General features: G+C 40.4%; 2 protein-coding genes across 2 annotated transcripts; both read right to left on the bottom strand.

Moving 5' to 3' along the window:
* Positions 1–12,596: 12,596 nt before the first annotated feature.
* Positions 12,597–13,792, bottom strand: LOC127694500 (olfactory receptor 1361-like). Its single transcript, XM_052195997.1, has 2 exons — positions 13,777–13,792; positions 12,597–13,552 (listed from the first exon to the last, which is right to left on the bottom strand). Exons 1-2 carry the CDS (start codon positions 13,790–13,792, stop codon positions 12,597–12,599), a joined length of 972 nt encoding a protein of 323 aa, XP_052051957.1.
* Positions 13,793–16,312: 2,520 nt separating this feature from the next.
* Positions 16,313–17,281, bottom strand: LOC127694499 (olfactory receptor 1361-like). Its single transcript, XM_052195996.1, has one exon. The coding sequence runs from the start codon at positions 17,279–17,281 to the stop codon at positions 16,313–16,315; it is 969 nt and encodes a 322-aa protein (XP_052051956.1).
* Positions 17,282–20,637: the final 3,356 nt, after the last annotated feature.

The raw sequence follows: 20,637 nt of genomic DNA, 5'->3' as shown, positions 1-20,637 counted from the left end.
AGGCTGGGGCAGGTGGTAATACCTGTTCTCCTGGTCTCTTCCCAGATACTCCTCTCTTCAACACTCCCCTGCGTTCTATCAAACACCAATTGATTGAGAATCTGATAAAGCAACAAAAGATTTGTCCCAAGCTAAAAAACAAACAAACAAACAAACAAAACACCTGCTTTCACTGTGCCTCATAAGTTTGGTAATTTTATGTATTAATTTTCATTTAATTCTATAAAGCCTTAGGGGCTTTGGTTTGGCTTCACATTTTCTCTGACTATCCATTTATTCTATTCTGTCATTAAATGATGTCACTCCAATGTGACAACTTCACAGTCCTTTTGAGCTCTTGCTATCACTCTGCTAGCAATGTGTAGAAGAAAAATTACTATTAACATAGTGGAGTATGTGTTATTATATGTAGGAGCATCTTCTGGGTATATGCCCAGGAGTGGTGTCACTGGGTCCTAGGGTAGTACTATGTCTAATTTTCTGAGGAATCATCAAACTGATTTCCAGAGTTATTTTACCATCTTGCAACCCCACCAACAATGGAGAAGCATTCTTTTTCCCCCACATCCTCTCCAGCATCTGCTGTCCCCTGAGTTTTTCATCTTAGCTATTCTGACTGGTGTGAGGTGGAATCTCAGTGTAGTTTTGATTTGCATTTCCATGATAACCAAGGATGCTGAATATTTCTTTAGGTGCTTTAGAGCCATTCTGGTTTCCTCAGTTGAGAATTCCATGTTTAGCTCTGTACCTCACTTTTTAATAGGGTTATTTGCCTCTCTACAGACTAACTTCTTGAGTTCATTGTATGCATTGGATAGAAGCTGGAAAGAACCAAGATGTCCTTCAACAGAGGAATGGATACAGAAACTGTGGTATATATACAGAATGGAGTACTGCCAGCTATTAAAAACAATAAATTCATGAAATTCTTGGGCAAATGTATGGAACTAGAAAGTGTCATCCTGAGCGAGATAACCCAATCACAAAAGAACACACCTTGTATGCACTCACTAATAAGCAGGTGTTAGCCCAAAAGCTCAAAATAAACAAGTTACAATTCATAGACCACAGGAAGCTCAAGAAGAAGGAGGACTTAAGTGAGGGTGCTTTGGTTTCTCTGAGAAAGAGGACAAAATATTCACAAGAGCAATAAGGGAGACAGCGTGTGGAGCAGAGACTGAAGTAAAGGCCACCCAGAGACTGCCCTACCTGGGGATTCAACCTGTAAACAGTCACCAAACCCCAACACTACTATGGATGACAAGAAGTGTATACCAAAGCAAACATGCTATGGTTGTCTCCAGAGGGGCCCTACCAGAGCCTTACACATACAAAGGCAGATGCTAGCAGCCAACCATTGGACTGGGTGTGGGGTCCCCAATGAAGAAACTGGAAGGTTGTCTGGAGGAGCTGAAGGGGTTTACAGCCCCATGGGAAGAACAATGATGTCAGTCACCCAGATGCCTCAGGACTCCTAGGGACTAAACCATCAACCAAGGGGTATACATGGTTCCAGCCAAAAACGTGGCAGTGGAATGCCTTGTTGGGCATCAGTGAGAGGAGTGGTTTGTGGTCAGGGAAAGGCTCAATGGATGCCCCCAACAAAGGGAAATGGAGGTGAGGATGTGGGAGTGAGTGAGGTGGAGGGGCATATCCGTGGAGGCAGGGGGTAGGAGGAGGGGTTGGGGGTCTTTGGGGAGGGGGAAATTGGGAAAAGTTTTATCATTGGCAATGTAGATAAAGATGATATTCAATAAAAAATAAAAAATAAACATATTGAAAAAAGAAAAATTACTTTTATTGACAGTCAAAATCACAAAACATGGACAGAAGAACGGTGCAGTGGATAAGAGTTTGTGCTGCTTTTGCAAAGGGCCCAAGTTCTGTTCCCAGTACTTATACTGTGCAGCTCATAATGAATGAGTGACATTAAACCTCAACTCCAGGGGATCCAATTCTCTCTTCTGTCCTATGAAGTCATTTCTAAGCATTTGTTGCAGGTGTGTGTGTGTGTCTGTGTCTGTGTCTGTCTGTCTGTCTGTCTCCGTCTGTGTGTGAGTGCACAAATAATATATGTCTTTTTAAAATAGTACAACATGCTAGAATAATACAATCCCTTTTAGGGGCAGTGTGATGGTTTGTATATGATTGGCCCCGGGAGTGACCCTATTAGGACATGTGGCCTTGTTGGAGTAGGTGTGTCACTGTAGGTGTGGGCTTAACACCCTCACCCTAGTTGCCTGGAAGTCAATCTTCCACTAGCAGCCTCAGATGAAGATGTAGAACTCTCAGCTTCTCCTGCACCATATCTGCCTGGATTCTTCCATGCTCCTGCTTTGATAACAATGGACTGAACATCTGAGCCTGTAAGCCAGCCCCAATTAAATGTCTTTTATAAAACTTGCATTGGTCATGGTATCTGTTCACAGAAGTAAAACCCTAACTAAGACAGGCAGTTTATTAACAAGTTATATTCTGAATAAGGCAATAAGAAACCACAGTAGAATTCAGCTTGACTGGAATACAAAGATAAACATGATTGTGTCTAGAAGAACTGACCATCTGGACTCCTTGTCCTTTTGCACAGTAAGCCTGGTGGGTTCTGATAAGTTCAGCAATTATTACCATCTGGTATGTATCTTATCATGCAAAACAGCAGTATAAAATTACAATCCACCCTATAACAGTTCCAAGGCTACACCATTAAAAGGAGTTGTCTCAGTCAGTAAAGTACAAGCCATACAAGAATGAGGAACTGAGCTGATGTCCCCAGCACCAAATTAAAGTAAGCTGCTATAACAGGAGGATCCCAGCAAGAAGTCATTGTCTAAGCAGGCTTCTCTAGACAGGAACAGTTCAGAGAAAGAGAGAGACCTTGTCTCAAGAAATAAGTTGTTGGCAAGTACATTTAATTCTGGCACTTGGGAGACATGGTAAGTGGATCTCTGTAAGTTCATGGTCAGACTTATTTACATTTGGAGTTCCGGTCTCTATGTACACAGGAAGCCCCTGCCTCAAATGAGAGATGGGGAGGGAAGGAAGAAAGACAAAAGAAGATCATAAAAAAGAAATGATAAAAAGATGGAAAGCAATAGTGGATGATATTCAAAGATCAACTGTAACTCTGACCTTCACATGCATATACATGGATGTGCACCACTTTGGAAGGTGTGGGGGTAACAGGGTATGGGTGTATGACTATTCCATTAGGCCATCAGCTTCTGGCACACAGCAAACACAACTCCCACAAACACCCTTCCTCTTGCATTACATATCTGCTGTTCAGTAACCAGTTAGTCTCTAATACTTAGAATTTCAGTCAACATTTACCTCATAAAGCTCCTGCAAGTCCTGGCTATATGGTTCTGGACCAGGTTCTCACATGAAATTTCAGTTCTGTTGTGGTTCAGCCATCTCACACCATAATTTACAAACAGCACATGTGGAAAGGTTCACAGAGTTAAAACAAAGCAAGAAAGAGGAATGAGCAAGGCACCCTCTTATACCAAATCACTCTGTGAGGCAAGTGTGGCAGCACACACCTGGGGTCTCAGTGCTCAGGAGATAGAGATGAGAGAGTCAGGGGTTCAAAGTCACCTGTAGCCCCTGTAGTCAGGCCTCATGCTGGGTACCATTCTACTGGAGGCAGTCAGCCAGTCAACATGGGAACCAAGGTGGGGTAGAGAGAATGATTATAGGAAAGGCAAGAAGAATATGTAAGACAAAGATATGGGAGGTCCGCAGCTCAATACCATTCCAACACCAAGTGTATTTTCTCAGTGTCTTTTAAAGGTAAGCAACACAAACCATGGCCAATTCCAGGAAGATAAACAGTGACCACAAATCCTTACATGACAAGTGTATATATTTGACCATATATATACTGTGTATTTACATGTATTTATATTTACCAAATATATACTGTGTATGTACATGACACAGTATACATTTGACCAAGTCCATTTCCTCCAAGCAAGAGAGTCTCTCAAGGACATATGTGTAAGCAGAGGGACTTGGCAGGTATAGCTCATGTCTTAACTAAAATAAAGGCAGATTCTGGTACTCATTCTTGATTAATTATAAACAAGAGGTCAGCCGAAGTACACTCCAGAAGCATTCCTCACACTGTCCTCGGTTTCATATCTACAATTCCTTCTCTGTCAGGTGGTGAATATCCCTGTGCCTGAATCCCAGAGTTCCTTTGTCAAATGCCCTAACTTCTATTCTACCTTCTGCTAAAGGTCACAGATTTTTATTGTTATTATTATTAATCATTCCATTTGTTTACAACTCAAATGATATTCCACTTTTAATTTACCCCTCCACAAAGCCTAAATCTTACACCTGTCCAATCCCCCCTCATCTCTGTCTCTATGAAGGTCCTCCCCCACCCACCCACCCTCACCTGCCCCACTGATCCACAATCCCCCTACCCTAGGGCATTAAACCAACACAGGACCAAGGTCCTCTCCTCTGACTGAGGTCAGACAAGGCTATCATCTGCTACATATGTGTTTGGAGCCATAAATCCCTCCCTGTACACTCTGATGGAGGTCTAGTTCCTAGGAACACTGGGTAGTCCAGCCGGTTGACATTATACTTCCTATGGGGATTCACTCCTCCTCTTCTCCTCCCGTCTTTCTGCCAGCTAACCCACTGGGGTCTCTGAGCTCACTCTAATGTTTGGCTCCAAGCATCCACATTTGCATTGGTCAGTTGCTGGCAGAACCTCCCAAGGAACAGCCATACTAGGTTCCTGTCAGCAAGCACCTCTCTCTGCAACATCAACAGTGTTGGGGTTTGGTGTCTGCAGACAGGATGGACCCCTAGGTGGAGTAGTTCCTTGGATAGCACTTCCTTCAGGCTCTGATCCATTTTTTATCCATGGCTTTTTTTTGGACAGAAACATTTCTGCATTCAAAATTTTGAGATGGGTAGCCACCCACATCCCTCAACCAGGGGCCTTGCCTATCTACTGGAGGTGGTTTCTACAGGTACTATCTCCCTTCACTACATACATTATTGCTAAAATCATCCCTGTTAGGTCCTGGGAGCCTCAGATTTCCCTGGTGTCTGGGACCCTCCAGTGGCTATCCTAAGTTTCTTGTCCCCCTCTGCTACAAAATTTCATTTGATTTTCTGACCCTCTGTACCACTCTCCAGTCACCTCCAGGACCTGATACTGACACCTCTTATTTCCTCTCAATCCTCTGTCTCTCCTAGATTTTCCCTTCCTCCAACTCCCTCGATCACCATGCCCCCTCCCCCCAATTCAGTACTGAAACATCCACACCTTGGTCTTCCTTCTTCCTAAACTCCATATGGTCTGTGGGTTCTATCATAGGCATTGTGAACTTTTGGGCTAATTTCCAGTTATCAGTGAGTACAAACCATGTATGTACTTTTGTGTCTGGGATACCTCACTCAGGATATTTTCTAGTTTCATCCATTTACCTGAAAATTTCATCAAGTTATTATTTTAATTGCTGAGTAGTACTCCCTTTCATGTAAATGTACCATATATTCTGTGTCCATTCTTTGGTGTGGGACATCTGTGTTGTTTCTGGCTTCTGGCTATTATAAATAAAGCTGCTATAAACATAGTAAAATGTTGGTCCTGATATTTGGTGTAGCATCTTTTGGGTATATGCCCAGTAGTGGTATAGCTGGGTTTTAAGGTAGAATTATTTCCAAGTTTTTTCAGGAACCACCAGATTGATTTCCAAAGTGCTTTTATTATCTTGCTGTCTCACAAGGAACGGAGATGTGTTTATCTTTCCCCACCTCCTCACCAACACCTGATGCCACCTACATTTCTTTTTCTTATCCATTCTGATTACTATGAGGTGAAATCTCAGGGTCATTTTGATTTGCATTTCCGTGATGACTAAGGATGTTGAAATCAGAATTTTTTGTCAGGCTCTGTACCTTATTTTTAATGGGGTTATTTGGTTCTCTGGAGTTTAACTTTTTGAGTTCATTATATATTTTAGATATTAGCTGTCTATTACATAAAGGGTTGGTAAATATCTTTTCCCCATCTGTGTGTTGCAACTTTGTCCTATTGACAGTGTCATTTGCCTTACAGAAACTGCAATTTTATGATCTTATTTTGTTGACTGTTGATCTTAGAGCACAAGCCATTGGTGTTCTGTTCAGGAAAATTTTCTCTGTGCCCATGTGTCCGAGGCTCTTCCCCACTTTCTCTTCTATTCATTTAAGCTTATCTGGTTTTTGTGTGGAGGTCCTTGATCCACTTGGACTTGAGCTTTTTACAAGGAGGTAAGAATGAATAAACATGCATTCTTCTACTTGCTGATTGCCAGTTCAACCAGTACCATTTGTTGAAAATGCTGTATTTTTTCCACTAGATGGTTTTAGCTTCTTTGTCAAAGACCAAGTGACCATAGGTATGTGGATTCATTTCTGGGTCTTCAATTCTATTCCATTGATCTACCTGCCTGACTCTGTACCAATACCATTAGCTTTGTATCACTATTGCTTAAGGTCAGGGATGGTAATTCCCCAGGAGTTTTTTATTGTTGAGAATAGTTTTGCTATCCTTGGTTTTTTTAATTCCAAGTGAATTTGAGAATTTCTCTTTCTAACTCTATGAAGAATTGAGTGGGAATTTTGATGAGAACTGCATTGAAATGTAGATTGCTTTCAGTAAATAGCTATTTATAATTTATTATTCCAGCCAATCCATGAACATGAGCAGTCCTTCTATCTTCTGAGGTCTTCAATTTCTTCACAGATGTGAATTCTTGTCATACAGAACTTTCATTTGCTTGGTTAGAGTCACACCAAGATATTTTATATTATTTTTGACTATTATGAGGGGTGTTCTTTCTCTAATTTCTTTCTTAGCCATTTTATCCTTTGAGTAAACAATAGTTACTGATTTATTGGAATTAATTTTATATCCAGCCACTTTGCTGAAGTTATTCATCAGCATTAGGAACTCTCTGGTAGAATTTTTAGAGTCACTTAAGTATACTATCATATCATCTGCAAATAGTGATATCTTGACTTCCTTCTTCCCAATTTGAAACCATTTGGTTTCTTTTTACAGTCTAATTGCTCTGGATAGAACTTCAAATAATGTATAAAACAGATAGGGAGAGAGTGGGCAGCCTTGTCTTGTCCCTAATTTTAATGGTATTGGCTCTGAGTTTCTCTCCATTTAGTTGGCTGCTAGTTTGCTGTATACGTGTTTATTATGTATAGGTATAGACCTTGAATTCCTGATCTTTCCAATACTTTTTACATGAAGTGATGTTGGATTTTTCAAAGGCTTTTTCAGCATCTAATGAGATGATCATCTGGGGTATTTTTTTTAAGTTTTTTAATATAGTGGATTACATTGATGTGTTTATGAATATTGAACCTTCTCTACATTCCTGGGATGAAGCCTATTGATCATGATGAATGATCATACTGATGCTCTTGGATTCATTTTACTAGAATTTTATTGAGTATTTTTGCATTGATATTCATAAGGAAAATTGGTCTGAAATTCTCTTACTTTGTTGGGTCCTTTTGTGGTTTAGGAATCAGCATAGCTGTGGCTTCATAGAAAGAAAGAATTTTTTCATAGAAATAAAGCTGTTTCTATTTTGTGGAATAGTTTGAGAAGTATTGGTATTAGGTCTTCTTTGAAGGTCCGACAGAATTCTCCACTAAAATCATCTGGCCCTGGGAGGAGAATTCTAATCACTGCTTCTATTTGCTTACAGTTTATAGGACTGGTCCCAATTTAAATTTGGTTCCTGGTAACTGTCAAGAAAATCATCCATTTCATCTACATTTCCCAGTTTTGTTGAGTACTGAATTTTGTAGTAGGATCTGATGGGTTTTTTTAACCTCCTCAGTTTCTGTTGTTATGTCTCCCCTTTTAATTCCTGATTTTTTAATTTGGTTACTGTCTCTGTACCCTCTAGTTAGTTTATCTATCTTGTTGATTTTCTCAAAGAACAAATCCCTAGGTTTTTTTTTAATAGTGCTCTCTGCTTCTACTTGGTTGATTTCAGCCCTGAGTTTCATTATTTCCTGCCATCTACTCCTCTTGGGTATATTTGCTTCTTTTTGTTTCAGATCTTTCAGGTGAGCTGTTAAGCTGGTAGTGTATGACTCTCCAATTTCTTTATGTATTTAGTCGGGATGCACTACAGGCAGCCCTGCACAAGGCTGACTGAAAACTGTTCCTCATGAGGTGTCTTGACAAACCTTGACAAGCCTTGACAAGGCTGACTGAAAGCTGTTTCTCATGAGGTGTCTCATTAGAGGATTCCCAGTGTTACAGGGATAGACTGCATAAAATAACCCAACCAACAATAAGCAAACAAGCAATAGCAAAAACAAACACAACAGGGGAGCCAGAACCTCAGTATGCAGTGATAAGTTTCCAAACTATGTAGTTTTTGAAAACAAAATGAAAGAGTGAAAAGAAAAAAAGCCTTTACATGCATATATATGTATGACCTTTACAGCAGAATAATAAACAACAGATATGTCCTCTGGAAAAAGCAGAAGCCATCCTTAACAAAAATATCTCCCAGTAGTCATTGTAAAAGTGCTGGCAGATGGAATGTAGAGTAATATTGAAGAAGTTAACAAAAGTATGAAGACAATGTCAAATCAAGTAGGGAATGAAGGGACTAAATTTATAAGGAAATGTTAAATGGAAATTCTGAGTAAGAAAGTAAAATTTGATATAAACTGTTCAGTAAATGGGCTCTACAAATTTAAACCATATACATATAGATATAAACCATATACATATATGTAGATATATTTAATTGGCAAATTTGCAAATTGTCATATACAGATTGTGGACATTGAAGAAAGGGAAAATAATGACTACATTGTCAAGTGTAGACAATGTTCTTACAGCAAATATATACAGTAAGCATGTTTGGGGAAGAAAAAGGGAAAGGCAAGTTAGGAAGAAATAATGGCTGAAAAGTCATTTTAAAAAATGACCCAATAATGCAGGAAGCTCAACTGAAGCCAATTAGATTTGCATTCCTATCACAAATAGTTAGGAGTCATATTAAATGGGTTGAACATAAAACATGAGGAGAGTACATTTCATGTGTTTCAAATTAATTTTCTTTTGTTTTAATTTGTTTATTGAGAAAGAATTTGACAGTACACCCTATTACCCGGAACCCATAATAGAACCCAGGCTGCCCACAAACTTGTGAGCCTCCTCCCTCAGCACCATTGTGCTGGTATGGTAGGCCTGTGATACCAGGGCAGCTTTATTTGTCAGTTCCAAAATAAATTTCAAAACATACTGTACTTAGTAATGTTTTAAAGGAGAAAGAGAATTACTATGGAGTGGACATACATAAAATAAAAATAAAAGTACAAAGACAGTCAGTAATTCTGAAAAATCTCTATTTTAAAATAACTGCTGAGAGCAGAGATATAGATTGCCATCTGAGTAAAATTATCTGAGCCCATTTACATAAACATGACAGAAAGGGACAAAAAGTGCAACTGACTGAAATGCTGGATACTGACATTGTAGAAGGCATTGCCCCTTTAATTAACCATTTTCCTGCTTTAATATTGTATGCCACACATGTTCATGAGAAGATAAAAATTGAGTAATAGAATTGTTTTTCTGTAGCTCCAAATAAATTTTCCCTATCGGCACCATTAATATTGTGATATATGTATGTGTGTATATATATGTATATATATGTATATATATATATATGTATATATGTATGTATATATATGTATATGTATATGTATATGTATATGTATATGTATATGTATATGTATATGTATATGTATATATATATATATATATATATATATTGGTTTCTCTGTCTCTATCTCTCTGTCTCTCTCTTCCTGAGACAGTGTCTCCACATAGTCCCACTCTCCTGAAGCTCTCACTATGTCAACCAAGCCAGCAGACATGCTCCCTGACCAGAAAACATGCACAGTAAATGAACAACAAGTAAGAAAGCAAGTGTAAAATGGATTTAAATGTGAATTTGACAAAATGCCACATCAGAGACTCAGGAAACAGAAAAAGTGAGAAAAGGAGGAATCAGGTGGAGATTTGGGAATCGGCAAGATCCTGATCAAAATAAACAGCTTACCAGAGGCCCTCAGAAGAACTGACCTGGAAAAAGAAAGAGTGAGAAAACCAGAAGACAGAAGGAGGGATAGTGCAGGCTGAGGCATGGAGAGGAAGGAAGAGCCAAGGACAATGGAGGGAGGGTGAAGGCAGGCAGTGCTGCTGGACACATACAGGACAGGACTCTAGAGGGAAGGGAGTGGGGGAATTGCTTTCAGAAATAATGGCTGAAGATGTCTCAAATTCCTTTCAAAACAATAATTGATACATCTCAGAAATCCTACCAACTTTAGCCATAAAGAGCGGAAGAACTAGAGGTGGCAGATGTCCTCCGGGCCCAGCTCTGCACACACGGGCTCACAGTGGAGGACTATGTGTGAGACATATGTAAGCAGAGCCTAGACACAAGCAGCAGAGGAAGAGGGTACAAAATCTCACTGATAATCACCCAGCTGGAGAGCTGTTGGCAAGTGTTAGTCACTGGAAAAGAGAGGGCTGGATTTCTTTAAGAGTGTAGCATCTTTAACTTGACCACAGTGAAAGCCATACATTGGATTATATGGTGGTATGAGTTAAGCTTGGTGGGAATGAAAGAGAGAAAGGAAGGAAGAGAGGGAGTGAGGGGGAAGGAGGAAGAGATGGAGAGAGAAACAGAAAGAAGTAAGGAAATAATGAAAAGAAAAAATAAAATGAATGAAAATTTCGGCACAATTGAAAAATAAAAATCTTAGAAATACACAACGCTGACCCATAAATGTTCTGGTCTGAAAGAATTACAAAGATGGAAATGGAGAGGAGCCTAAGGAAAAGATGGTCCAGCGGCAGATCCAAAGTGAAATCCAGCTTAAGGGGAGGTCCCAAGGCCTGATAATATTACGGAGGCTGTGGAATGAATGCTCAAGGGACCTAGCATGATCACACTCCAGAAGACCCAACAAGCAGCTGAAAGAGTCAGATGCAGATGTTTTAACCAAGACAATGGACAGAAGCAGCTGACCCCTGTTGTTGAATTAGGGAAAGCTGAAAGAAGTTGAGGAGGAGGGAAAGCCTGTAGGAAGACTAGCAGTCTCAATTATTCTGGACCTCCAAGATCTCTCAAACACTGCATACACCAGCTGATGTAAGGCCCCCAACACATATACAGTAGAGAACTGCCCGGTCTGTGTTCATTCACAGATGATGCACCAAACCTTCAAGAGACTGAAGGCCTAAGGGAATTTAGATGTCAGGAGGGGTTAGAAGTGGGGACATCCACATGGAGACAGGGGGTGGGGAGAGGAATGGAATGTGAAATAGTCTGAGGGTGGATAGGGGTGAGGGAAATAAAATATGGAATGTAAAAAAATTATTAAGTAATTAATAAAATCTAAGAAATAAAAATTCACAAGATCAGCAAAACAAAGTTAAAGGCACTAACTTTAGAAGTTTTACTATAAAATGAAAATTGAAAGGCAATATATCCATTTTTCACTAAATAAAAGTTCCAGGAAACCTAGGCATGTATAGAGACTCCATCTCAAACAACAACAAAATACTAGCTACATGAGAACGACAGAAAACACTGAAAGAGGCAGGAAAAGAGGGCAGAGGGACTGACATGTATGCGCACTAGAATTGTAGAAGGCACAGTTTGTTTTTATTGAATTGACCTGTTTCCTGCTTAATGGTATATGCAGTATAATTCCCAGATAACAGGAATAACATAATAAGACCAAATGAGCTGCAGGAGTAGGGTTCCTTAGAGCTCCAAGCCCTCCCTTGTCAATCCATCAAGTCTGATCTTCCTGTGGATGGGCTCAGACTGAGGTCTCTGGGGTGAGAAAGAATGAACAGCTGTGATTTCTCAGAGGTGACTATGATACTCACAGTTGGATGCTGGCACTCTGCCAAGGAATATAGAGCATTACAAAGAATGAGAGTAGCAAATACGTCTCTGAAACAGTGATAGCACAAGATGTTGTAAGCACAACTGAAAACAGGAGCATAGGGTCTGTTGATGCCAACAAAATAGCAGCAAACCCATCGCCCTGAAAATGGTCTGTGTGTCTGCTTCTGCTTGGCCAGTCATAGCTCAGTCTTGTAGTGACCTGCTTAAAGACAGCCATTCAGAACTATCCCAACTCAGAAACTACATCCCATCTGCAGCAGGAGTATATTCCACATTCTGACAACACTGCACCCAGTTTTGAACATACCATTAGTCCCTTTGCAGTGTTGTCCCACTAAGACATCTAAAACTTGTTGAACACTGTGCAGGGTGCTCATGGTGCATTCTTATAACACATTGACATGACAGTTTGAATAACAACATTCATTAAAGAGTTTTTTCAATCTTTTACATAAAAGATTTCTATCCTGGGTTCTGTATGTGGAAGAGATAGTAGATGAATTTCTTGCAAAAAGATAAGTGCTAGGTTTCAGCTAATTGTCAGAACATGAAGGATTCTTGGACATTAGTTCCCTGTAGAATGTGTGATGTTCCAAACATTCTACATTACTGCTTAGATAGAAATCTCATGGTAAGTATTTTCCTTAACGCCCATTTCATGTCCCTGTTCCTAAGGCTATAGATGAAAGGGTTCAGCATTGGGGTCACCACTGTGTACATCATGGCACCTACCATGTCCCTCACATCTGAGTGAGAAGAAGAAGCATTAAAATACTCAGCGATGATGGTGCCATAGAAGAGGCAGACCACAGCCAGGTGTGAGCCACAGGTGGAGAAGGCTTTCCCTCCTCCCCTAGGGGATGAGACTCTCAGGACTGTATAGGTGATGTAGATGTAGGAGACCAGGATACAGACAAATGGGGCAACCATGACCACAGATCCCTCTGTATGAATCATCAGCTTATTGAGATGTGTATCTGAGCAGGAGAGTTTCATGAGGGTAGTCGCATCACAGAAGAAGTGGTGGATGATGTTGTTCCCACAGAAGGAGAGTCGAGCTATGAGTAGTATGTGCAACAGACAATTCAGGTTGGCTACCACCCATGACCCCAAAACAAGAAGTGTACAGAACTGATGGTTCATCTTTGTTGTGTAGTCTAAAGGGTGGCATATGGCCACATATCGGTCATAGGCCATCACAGCCAGCAAGAAATGGTCCATGTCAGCAGACACACAGAGAAAATACAGCTGTGTGAGACACCCAGAAAAAGAAATGGTCTGGTTCCCAAGTATGTATATAGCCAGTACTTTGGGGACAGTGGTGGAGATGAAGCAGACATCCACAAATGACAGGGTGCTGAGGAAGAAGTACATGGGGGTGTGCAGGCGGGAGTCTGTACTGATGGCCAGCATGATAAGTAAGTTTCCCAGGACAGAGGCCAGGTACATGATGAGGAAGAGCAGGAAGAAGAGCTGCTGCTGCTCGGGCTGACTGGAAAATCCCAGGAGAACGAACTCAGAAACACTTGACTGGTTGATGCTGCTGATGAGTCTGAGTCCCACTACAGCAAGGGGAAACAGAGGTCAGAAGCCTGTCTTCAGGTTTGGATACTACAACCATGTTCACATTAATCCTGCATTAGAGTTTCTGAATTAAGATCCACTCCTATTTTCCACATACTCAATTTACAAATCTAACTTTTAGGTCATGTTGGTTTCCCAAAATCACCCGTTTATTTTTATTGAATAAAACATAAAAGTATTCCAGCACATGCACCACTCTGACCTGTATCTGGTAACATTTCCAGTCTTCCTCCCACTCCTTAGAAGGTTAAAGGAGAAGATCAACAGCCAGGTATTGTATTGACTTCAAGCTCCAACTGGTGGCCCTGTGAATCCTGCTGGTGCCTCTCTGTGTGAGAGTGAGAAACACATGTTGCAGGAGAAGCAGTGGCATCACTACTACCCTGAAAACATCTGGACGGACACTCTTATAATACCTTGGAGTTTCTGGGCAATAGTGTTCTTTATTCTAAGTATTAGAAAATCTTGGGAATACAGGAAGGTTCTAAGAAGGTGAAGAAAGGATCCCAGCGCTCTGTATCAGAAGGAGGTATAGGAGAAAAGTATTTGAACGGTATTTACTGCAGCATGAAGTTCCATAGGGGATAGATTCCCTGAGTATCTCATTAAAGAACAACAGAAAAGGGTTGTGTAAGCCAGCTCTTGGTCCCTCTTAACCAACAACAATGAAACAAATCATCAAAGCTCACAGTCATAACATGGGGATGAAACAATCTGTGTGGAGACAAATCCCATAGAGAATTTCCTGATAGTGATCTAAGCACTTAGGATTGAATTGGTCCTCACTCTTCTTCCTCTGAGCACAGAAAATGAAGTTATGACACAATCTGAGGGAAAATTCTCTCTTCGTCAAATTTGATCACTTACCACATAGGGTTTATGGCTCACTTGCTTATTGGAAGCCCTGGGAGTAACTGGCATTACAGAGTCAGGCTCGGTCCTGTAAAATATCCAGTGTAAAGTTCAAGGAGAGAAAAGTTAGATGGCCGAGTGTGTAGTCCTCCATCGCTGAAGATGACCAGTGTTCAGAGAACCCACATCTTTAGGGAAGGTGTCTTCCCAGCCCACAGTGACATGTGCATTTCTGAACATGTATAAACTCTAGTGTGCAGCTCCAAAAGCTTAGTTTATATTCCGCATCCATTTCCAGAGAGGATTCATGACAGCACTTAGAAACCTATCATGGGGACATCCTCGATGTGATTTGCCCTGACCATGTACATCCAGAAGCTTACAACCTTTTTCCACTTTATTAACAGATGAACAAGCAAACTTCTAAGAGATGACACATATAGTATACAGATAAATGTATAGACAAAGCACACAGAGACATAAATAAATTTAAAAATCGTGAAAGAATACTATGAAGAAATCTCACAAATTCAAAAACCTACATGAAATAGACCAGTTCTTTGTAAAAAATTTTTATTCACTTTTATTTCATGTGCACTGGTGTTTGTCCTACATGTATAATTGTATGATGGAATCAAATACACTGCATTTGAGTTACAGACACTTATGAGCTGCCATGTAGCTGCTGGGTATTGAACTTGTGTCCTTTGGAAGAACAGTCAATGCTCTTAAACACTGAGCTATCTCTTTAGCCCCCAGACACGTTCTTTTAAAGACACTATTTGGCAACTTATGGCAGAACAACAGGTCTGAACAAATTCAATCACCTTGCCAGAGCAGGTCTTCTCTTCAGATGTGCTCATATCAAAGACTGTGTTGTAAGAAAGGAAGCTTAGCACTGGCATGCAGGACCTGGGTGGGCATAGGTTGGAGTTTTCCCAACGAACAGAGAGTATTTAATAGAATAGCCATAGCAAGAAAAGTCTCTAGGATTGTGACATCACAAGACACAAAGGGTTATTATGGAATGACTGCAGAGTACATGAGAAAAGGGATTGTCCTAACCACAAAATGACCCACACTGTGTGCTTCAGGACGATGACATGAGTGGACAGTCAGAGGTCAAGCTTTATCTGTTCCCTTCTTCCATCTGGATACAATCAAAGAGCCAACAACAAGCATCCTGAACAGCAGCATCCCATCTGAAGCAGCAGTCAAACCGCATTTCCAACACCACCCAAAGAAAACTCAGAGCTTACCATAATTTCCTCTTAGCAGCTTCTAGCTATAACACCCCACTGGTCCCCAAACATGACTATTCTCCCCTTTTGTAATCACAAGTAAGTGTAGCTATGCTTGCACTGTCTTATGTTGAAAAGCATTCACAATTGAAATAAAGCTATTTGATCACAACGTGTTATGTGGGCAGAAGGTATAGCTTAGTATTCACTTGCTGTTCTGCCAGAGGACCCAGATTTGGTTTTCAAGATCCACATTGTTTGATCGACATACACCTGTAACTCAAATCTAGAGAATCCTTTTCCATTCCTCCTGGGCATGCACAGGTACATCACAGGTACACAGACACACATACAAGTGGTATAAACACATTTGGTACACACATGTCGCACATAAACCACACACATTTTAAATCTTTAGAAAACAAATTTTTACATTTATTTTGGCATGACTAGGGACTCAAATCTGAACCTTGCACATGCATGGAAAGCACTCTGCAACTGAGCTGCTACCTGGGTATCAAAACACCTCTCACCTATTGTCTAGAACATGGATTTTATTCTCCCAAAAGAAATAGCACATGCTTGCCTAACAAAACAAACTTTAAGTTTGACACATTAGAATAAATAAAATAATTTTTTTGAAAATTAATTAGGTATGTGATTTCTTACACTAATTGGTAGATGGAGATTCATAGTAAACAATTTCCTTAAAGCCCCTTTCATGTCCCTGTTCCTCAGGCTGTAGATGAAAGGGTTCAGCATGGGGGTCACCACTGTGAACATCATGGCAGCTGCCATGTCCCTCCCAGGTGAGTGAGAGAATGAGGGGTTGAAATAAAGGGATATAATGGTGCCATAGAAGAGGCAGACCACAGCCAGGTGAGAGCCACAGGTGGAGAAGGATTTCCATCCTCTCCTAGAAGATGAAACACTCAGGGCAGCACAGGTGATGTGGAAGTAGGAAATCAGAATGCAGACAAATGGGATGACCATGATCACAGTTCCCAATGTAAGAGTCATCAGCTCATTGAGATGTGTGTCTGAGCAGGAGAGTTTCAGGAGGGGAGTCAAATCACAGAAGAAATGGGGGATGATGTTGTCCCCACAGAAAGATAGTTGAGCCATGAGCAGTGTGTGCAACAGAGCATACAGGTTGGCTACCAACCATGATCCTATAACAAGAAGGGCACAGAGTTGATGTGTCATCTTTATTGTGTAGTATAAAGGGTGGCATATGGCTACAAATCGGTCATAGGCCATCACAGCCAGCAGGAAATTGTCCATTTCAGCAAACACACAGAGAAAATACAGCTGTGTGAGACACCCAGAGAATGAAATGGATTGATTTCCAAGTATGTGAATGGCCAGTACCTTGGGAACTGTGGTGGAGGAGAAGCAGACATCCACAAAGGACAGGTTGCTGAGGAAGAAGTACATGGGGGTGTGCAGGTGGGAGTCTGTGCTGATGGCCAGGATGATGAGCAGGTTTCCCAGGACAGTGGCCAGGTACATGATGAGGAAGAGCAGGAAGAGGAGCTGCTGCTGCTGCTGGGGCTGCCTGGAGAGTCCCAGGAGGAGGAACTCAGAAATCCTGGACTGGTTGATGCTGCTCATGAGTCTGAGCCCAGCTACAGAGGGGAGAAGAAGAGGTTAGAAGGCCAGCTTCAGGTTTTGATGCTACAACCAGGTTCACATTAATCATGCATTAGAGTTTCTGAATTCAGATCCACTCCTATGTTCCACATTATCAATTTACAAATCCTTGTTTTAGGTCATGTTGATTTCCCAGAGTCACTTGTTTAGTTTTATTGCATATAGCATAAAAGCATTCCTGCACATGAACCACTCTTAACCTGTATCTGGTAACATTTTCACTCTTCCTCTAACTCCTTATAAGCTAAAAGGAAGAAAGAAGCATTCAGTTAATGTTTTACTCTCAAGCTCCAAATGGTGGACCTATGACACCTCCTGCTATCCCTCTTTTGGAGAGAGTAAGGAACACATATTGCTGAAGAGACATTACTATCTCTACTACTCTGTAAATACCTGGACAGGCCAGTTATATCATCAAAACTTGGAGTTGATGGGCAATAGTTTTCTTTATTCTAAGGATTGGAAAGTCTTGGGAATATAAGAAGGTTCTGAGAAGGTGGAGAGTGAATGATCACAGTCCCAACCTTCTGTGTTGGAGTAGGTCTGGGAGAATTAGATGAGTTTTCACTGCATCATGAAGTCCCACTGGGGATAGACTCCCTGAGTATCTCATTAAAGACTAGCAGAAAGGAGTTTTGTAAGTTGGCTTATACAACTTAGTCCCACTTGATCACCAACAATGGAACATATCATCTAAGATCACAATTGGAACTTGGGGATGAAGTAATCTGTGTGGAATCAGGTCTCACAGAGAATTCCCTGAGAATGAATTAAGCCCATAAGGTTGAAGAATCAGTCCCCATTCTTCTTCCTCTCAGCACAGAAAATGCAGTTATGGCACTATCCTAGGGAAAGTCCTCTCTTTCTCACAATAATCACGTATTACTTAGGGCTTATGTACATTTGTTTATAGGCAGCCCTGGGAGTAACTAGTACTATAGAGTCAGGGTCGACCCTATACAATATCCAGTTTAACGTACAATGAGAGAAATGGTAGATGGGAGAGTGCATAGTCCTTCATGGCTGAAGATGACCCATGCTCAGAGAAACCACATCCTTGAGGATGGTCTTCTCAGACCACAGTGATGTGTGCACTGCTAAAAATGTATAGACTCTTGTGTGCAGCTCCAGCAACTTAGGTTATATTTCCTTTTTTCCTATATTCTTTGTTTACATTCTGAATGTTTTCCCCTTTCCCAGTTCCCCCCTCCCCATCCGTCTCATAAGCCCTCTTCCCTTCGCCCATTTCCCAATCACCCCCCTCCCATTTCCCTGTCCTGGTACTCCCCTACAATGCTGGATCAATTCTTTTCAGAACCAGGGCCCTCTCTTTCCCTCTTCTTGGGTAATATTTGATATGCTATCTGTGTCTTGAGAATTCAGTGCTCCTGGGCTACTTAATATCCATTTATCAGTGATTGCATTCCATGTGTATTCTTTTCTGATTGGGTTACCTTACTTAGGATGATATTTTCCATTTCCAACCATTTGCCTAAGAATTTCATGAATTCATTGTTTTTAATTGCTGAGTTAGTTCCATTGTGTAAATATACCACATTTTCTGTATATTTCCCACCCCTTCCCAGAGAGGAATCAAGACAAGATTTAGAAACCTATCATGGGGACATCCTCAGTGTGACTTGTCCTATTCATGCACATCCAGAAGCTTGCAATCTTTTCCCACTTGATAGAAGAAAAAGCCAAATTCTGAGAGCTGACAACAAAAAGCACAAGTGCACAAGAGGCATGGAAGGAAGGTGGGCACAGTCCTACTGGGTGCTGAGTTCACAATTTGGGGTACTTCTAACAACCAAATAGATGAGGAATTCAACCTCAGTCAATGTCAAACAGTAAAAACTGTCCTCAGCCCAGTCTGGGAAAGAGTTGATAAAAATAAAAGATAGCTTGTGCTAGTTTATACCTCTCATCCAGACTCACTGAAGTCTTAGGCAAGAAAGTAGCTGTCATGTTCAATGCAAGTTTTATCTACCATACCACACCCTGTCTCATAAATACAAAAACAGCACAAAGGAAAGGAGACAGTAGAAGCTGAAGAGATGGCTCAGTGGTTTAGAGTATTTGCCACTTCTTCAGAGGAATCAGGTTCAACTCCCAGCACCCATATAGTGATTCTCAAGCATCCATAACAATAGTTTTGCTCATCTGAGTTTGGATACTATCTATTAGTCTCCTTGGACATGCACAAGGTGCATTTGCATGTATATGTAGACAAATCACATGCAGATTTGTATTTTTAAAAGGAAAGAAAAATAATAATGACTATGTAGTCTGGGCTACAGAGCCATATCTCACCATAAAACAAAAGAAATAAATAAGAAGAAACAATAACAAGAAAGGGGAAATTATTTGAAATGTAAATAAAGAATATATAAGATAAAAAAGAAAAAGAAAATAAAAATAAAAAAGAAGAAACAAAAAAAATGATATTATAATAATAATAGTAATAACAACAACAACATAGAAAAGCTAGCCATGCAATGAGGCTGGCTTTAAATCTAGCACCTCTGAGTCTTATCTAGATTGAGTATCAGGAAATCCAAGGCTGTTACAGTAAAACTCTGTCTCAAATGTCATACATAGAAAAAACACAAATAAATAAAATGACATAAGAAAACAACATGCAGAAGCCCTAAAAAAGGCATCACAAAAACCCCTAAAAGAAACACAGGAGAACATGGGTCAACAGGTAGAAGCCCTTAAAGAGGAAACACGAAAATTCCTTAAAGAATTTCAGGAAAATGTAAACAAGTGAAGGAACTGAATGAAACTACCCAGGATCTAAAAACAGAAGTAGAAACAATAAGACATTGCAAAGTGAGATGTCTCTGGAGATAGAAAACTTTAGAAGGAATTCAGGAGTCAGAGGTGCAATAATAAACAACAGAATTCAAGAGATAGAAGAAAGAATCTCAGATGCTTAAGATTCCATAGAAAACATTGACTCAACAGTCAAAGAAAATGCAATGTGCAAAAATCCGGTAACCCAAACCATTCAGTAAATCCAGGACACAATGAGAAGACCAAACTTAAGGATTATAGGTATAGAAGAGAGCAACGATTTACATCTTAAAGGTCCAGTAAAAGTCTTCAACAAACTTAGAGAAGAAAATTTCTATAACCTAAAGAAAGAGATGCCTATGAACATATGAGAAGCCTACAGATCTCCAAACAGAACAGAACAGAAATTACTCCTGTCACATAATAATCAAGCATCAAATGCACTAAACAAAGAATATTAAAAGCAGTAAGAGGGGAAAGGTCAAGTAACATATAAAGGCAGACCTATCAGAATTACA

Source organism: Apodemus sylvaticus, chromosome 10 (genome assembly GCF_947179515.1).
Source record: "Apodemus sylvaticus chromosome 10, mApoSyl1.1, whole genome shotgun sequence".
NCBI lineage: Eukaryota > Metazoa > Chordata > Mammalia > Rodentia > Muridae > Apodemus > Apodemus sylvaticus.
The sequence above is the reverse complement of the archived record's forward strand: the minus strand, read 5'-3'. Positions and strand labels throughout refer to the sequence as shown.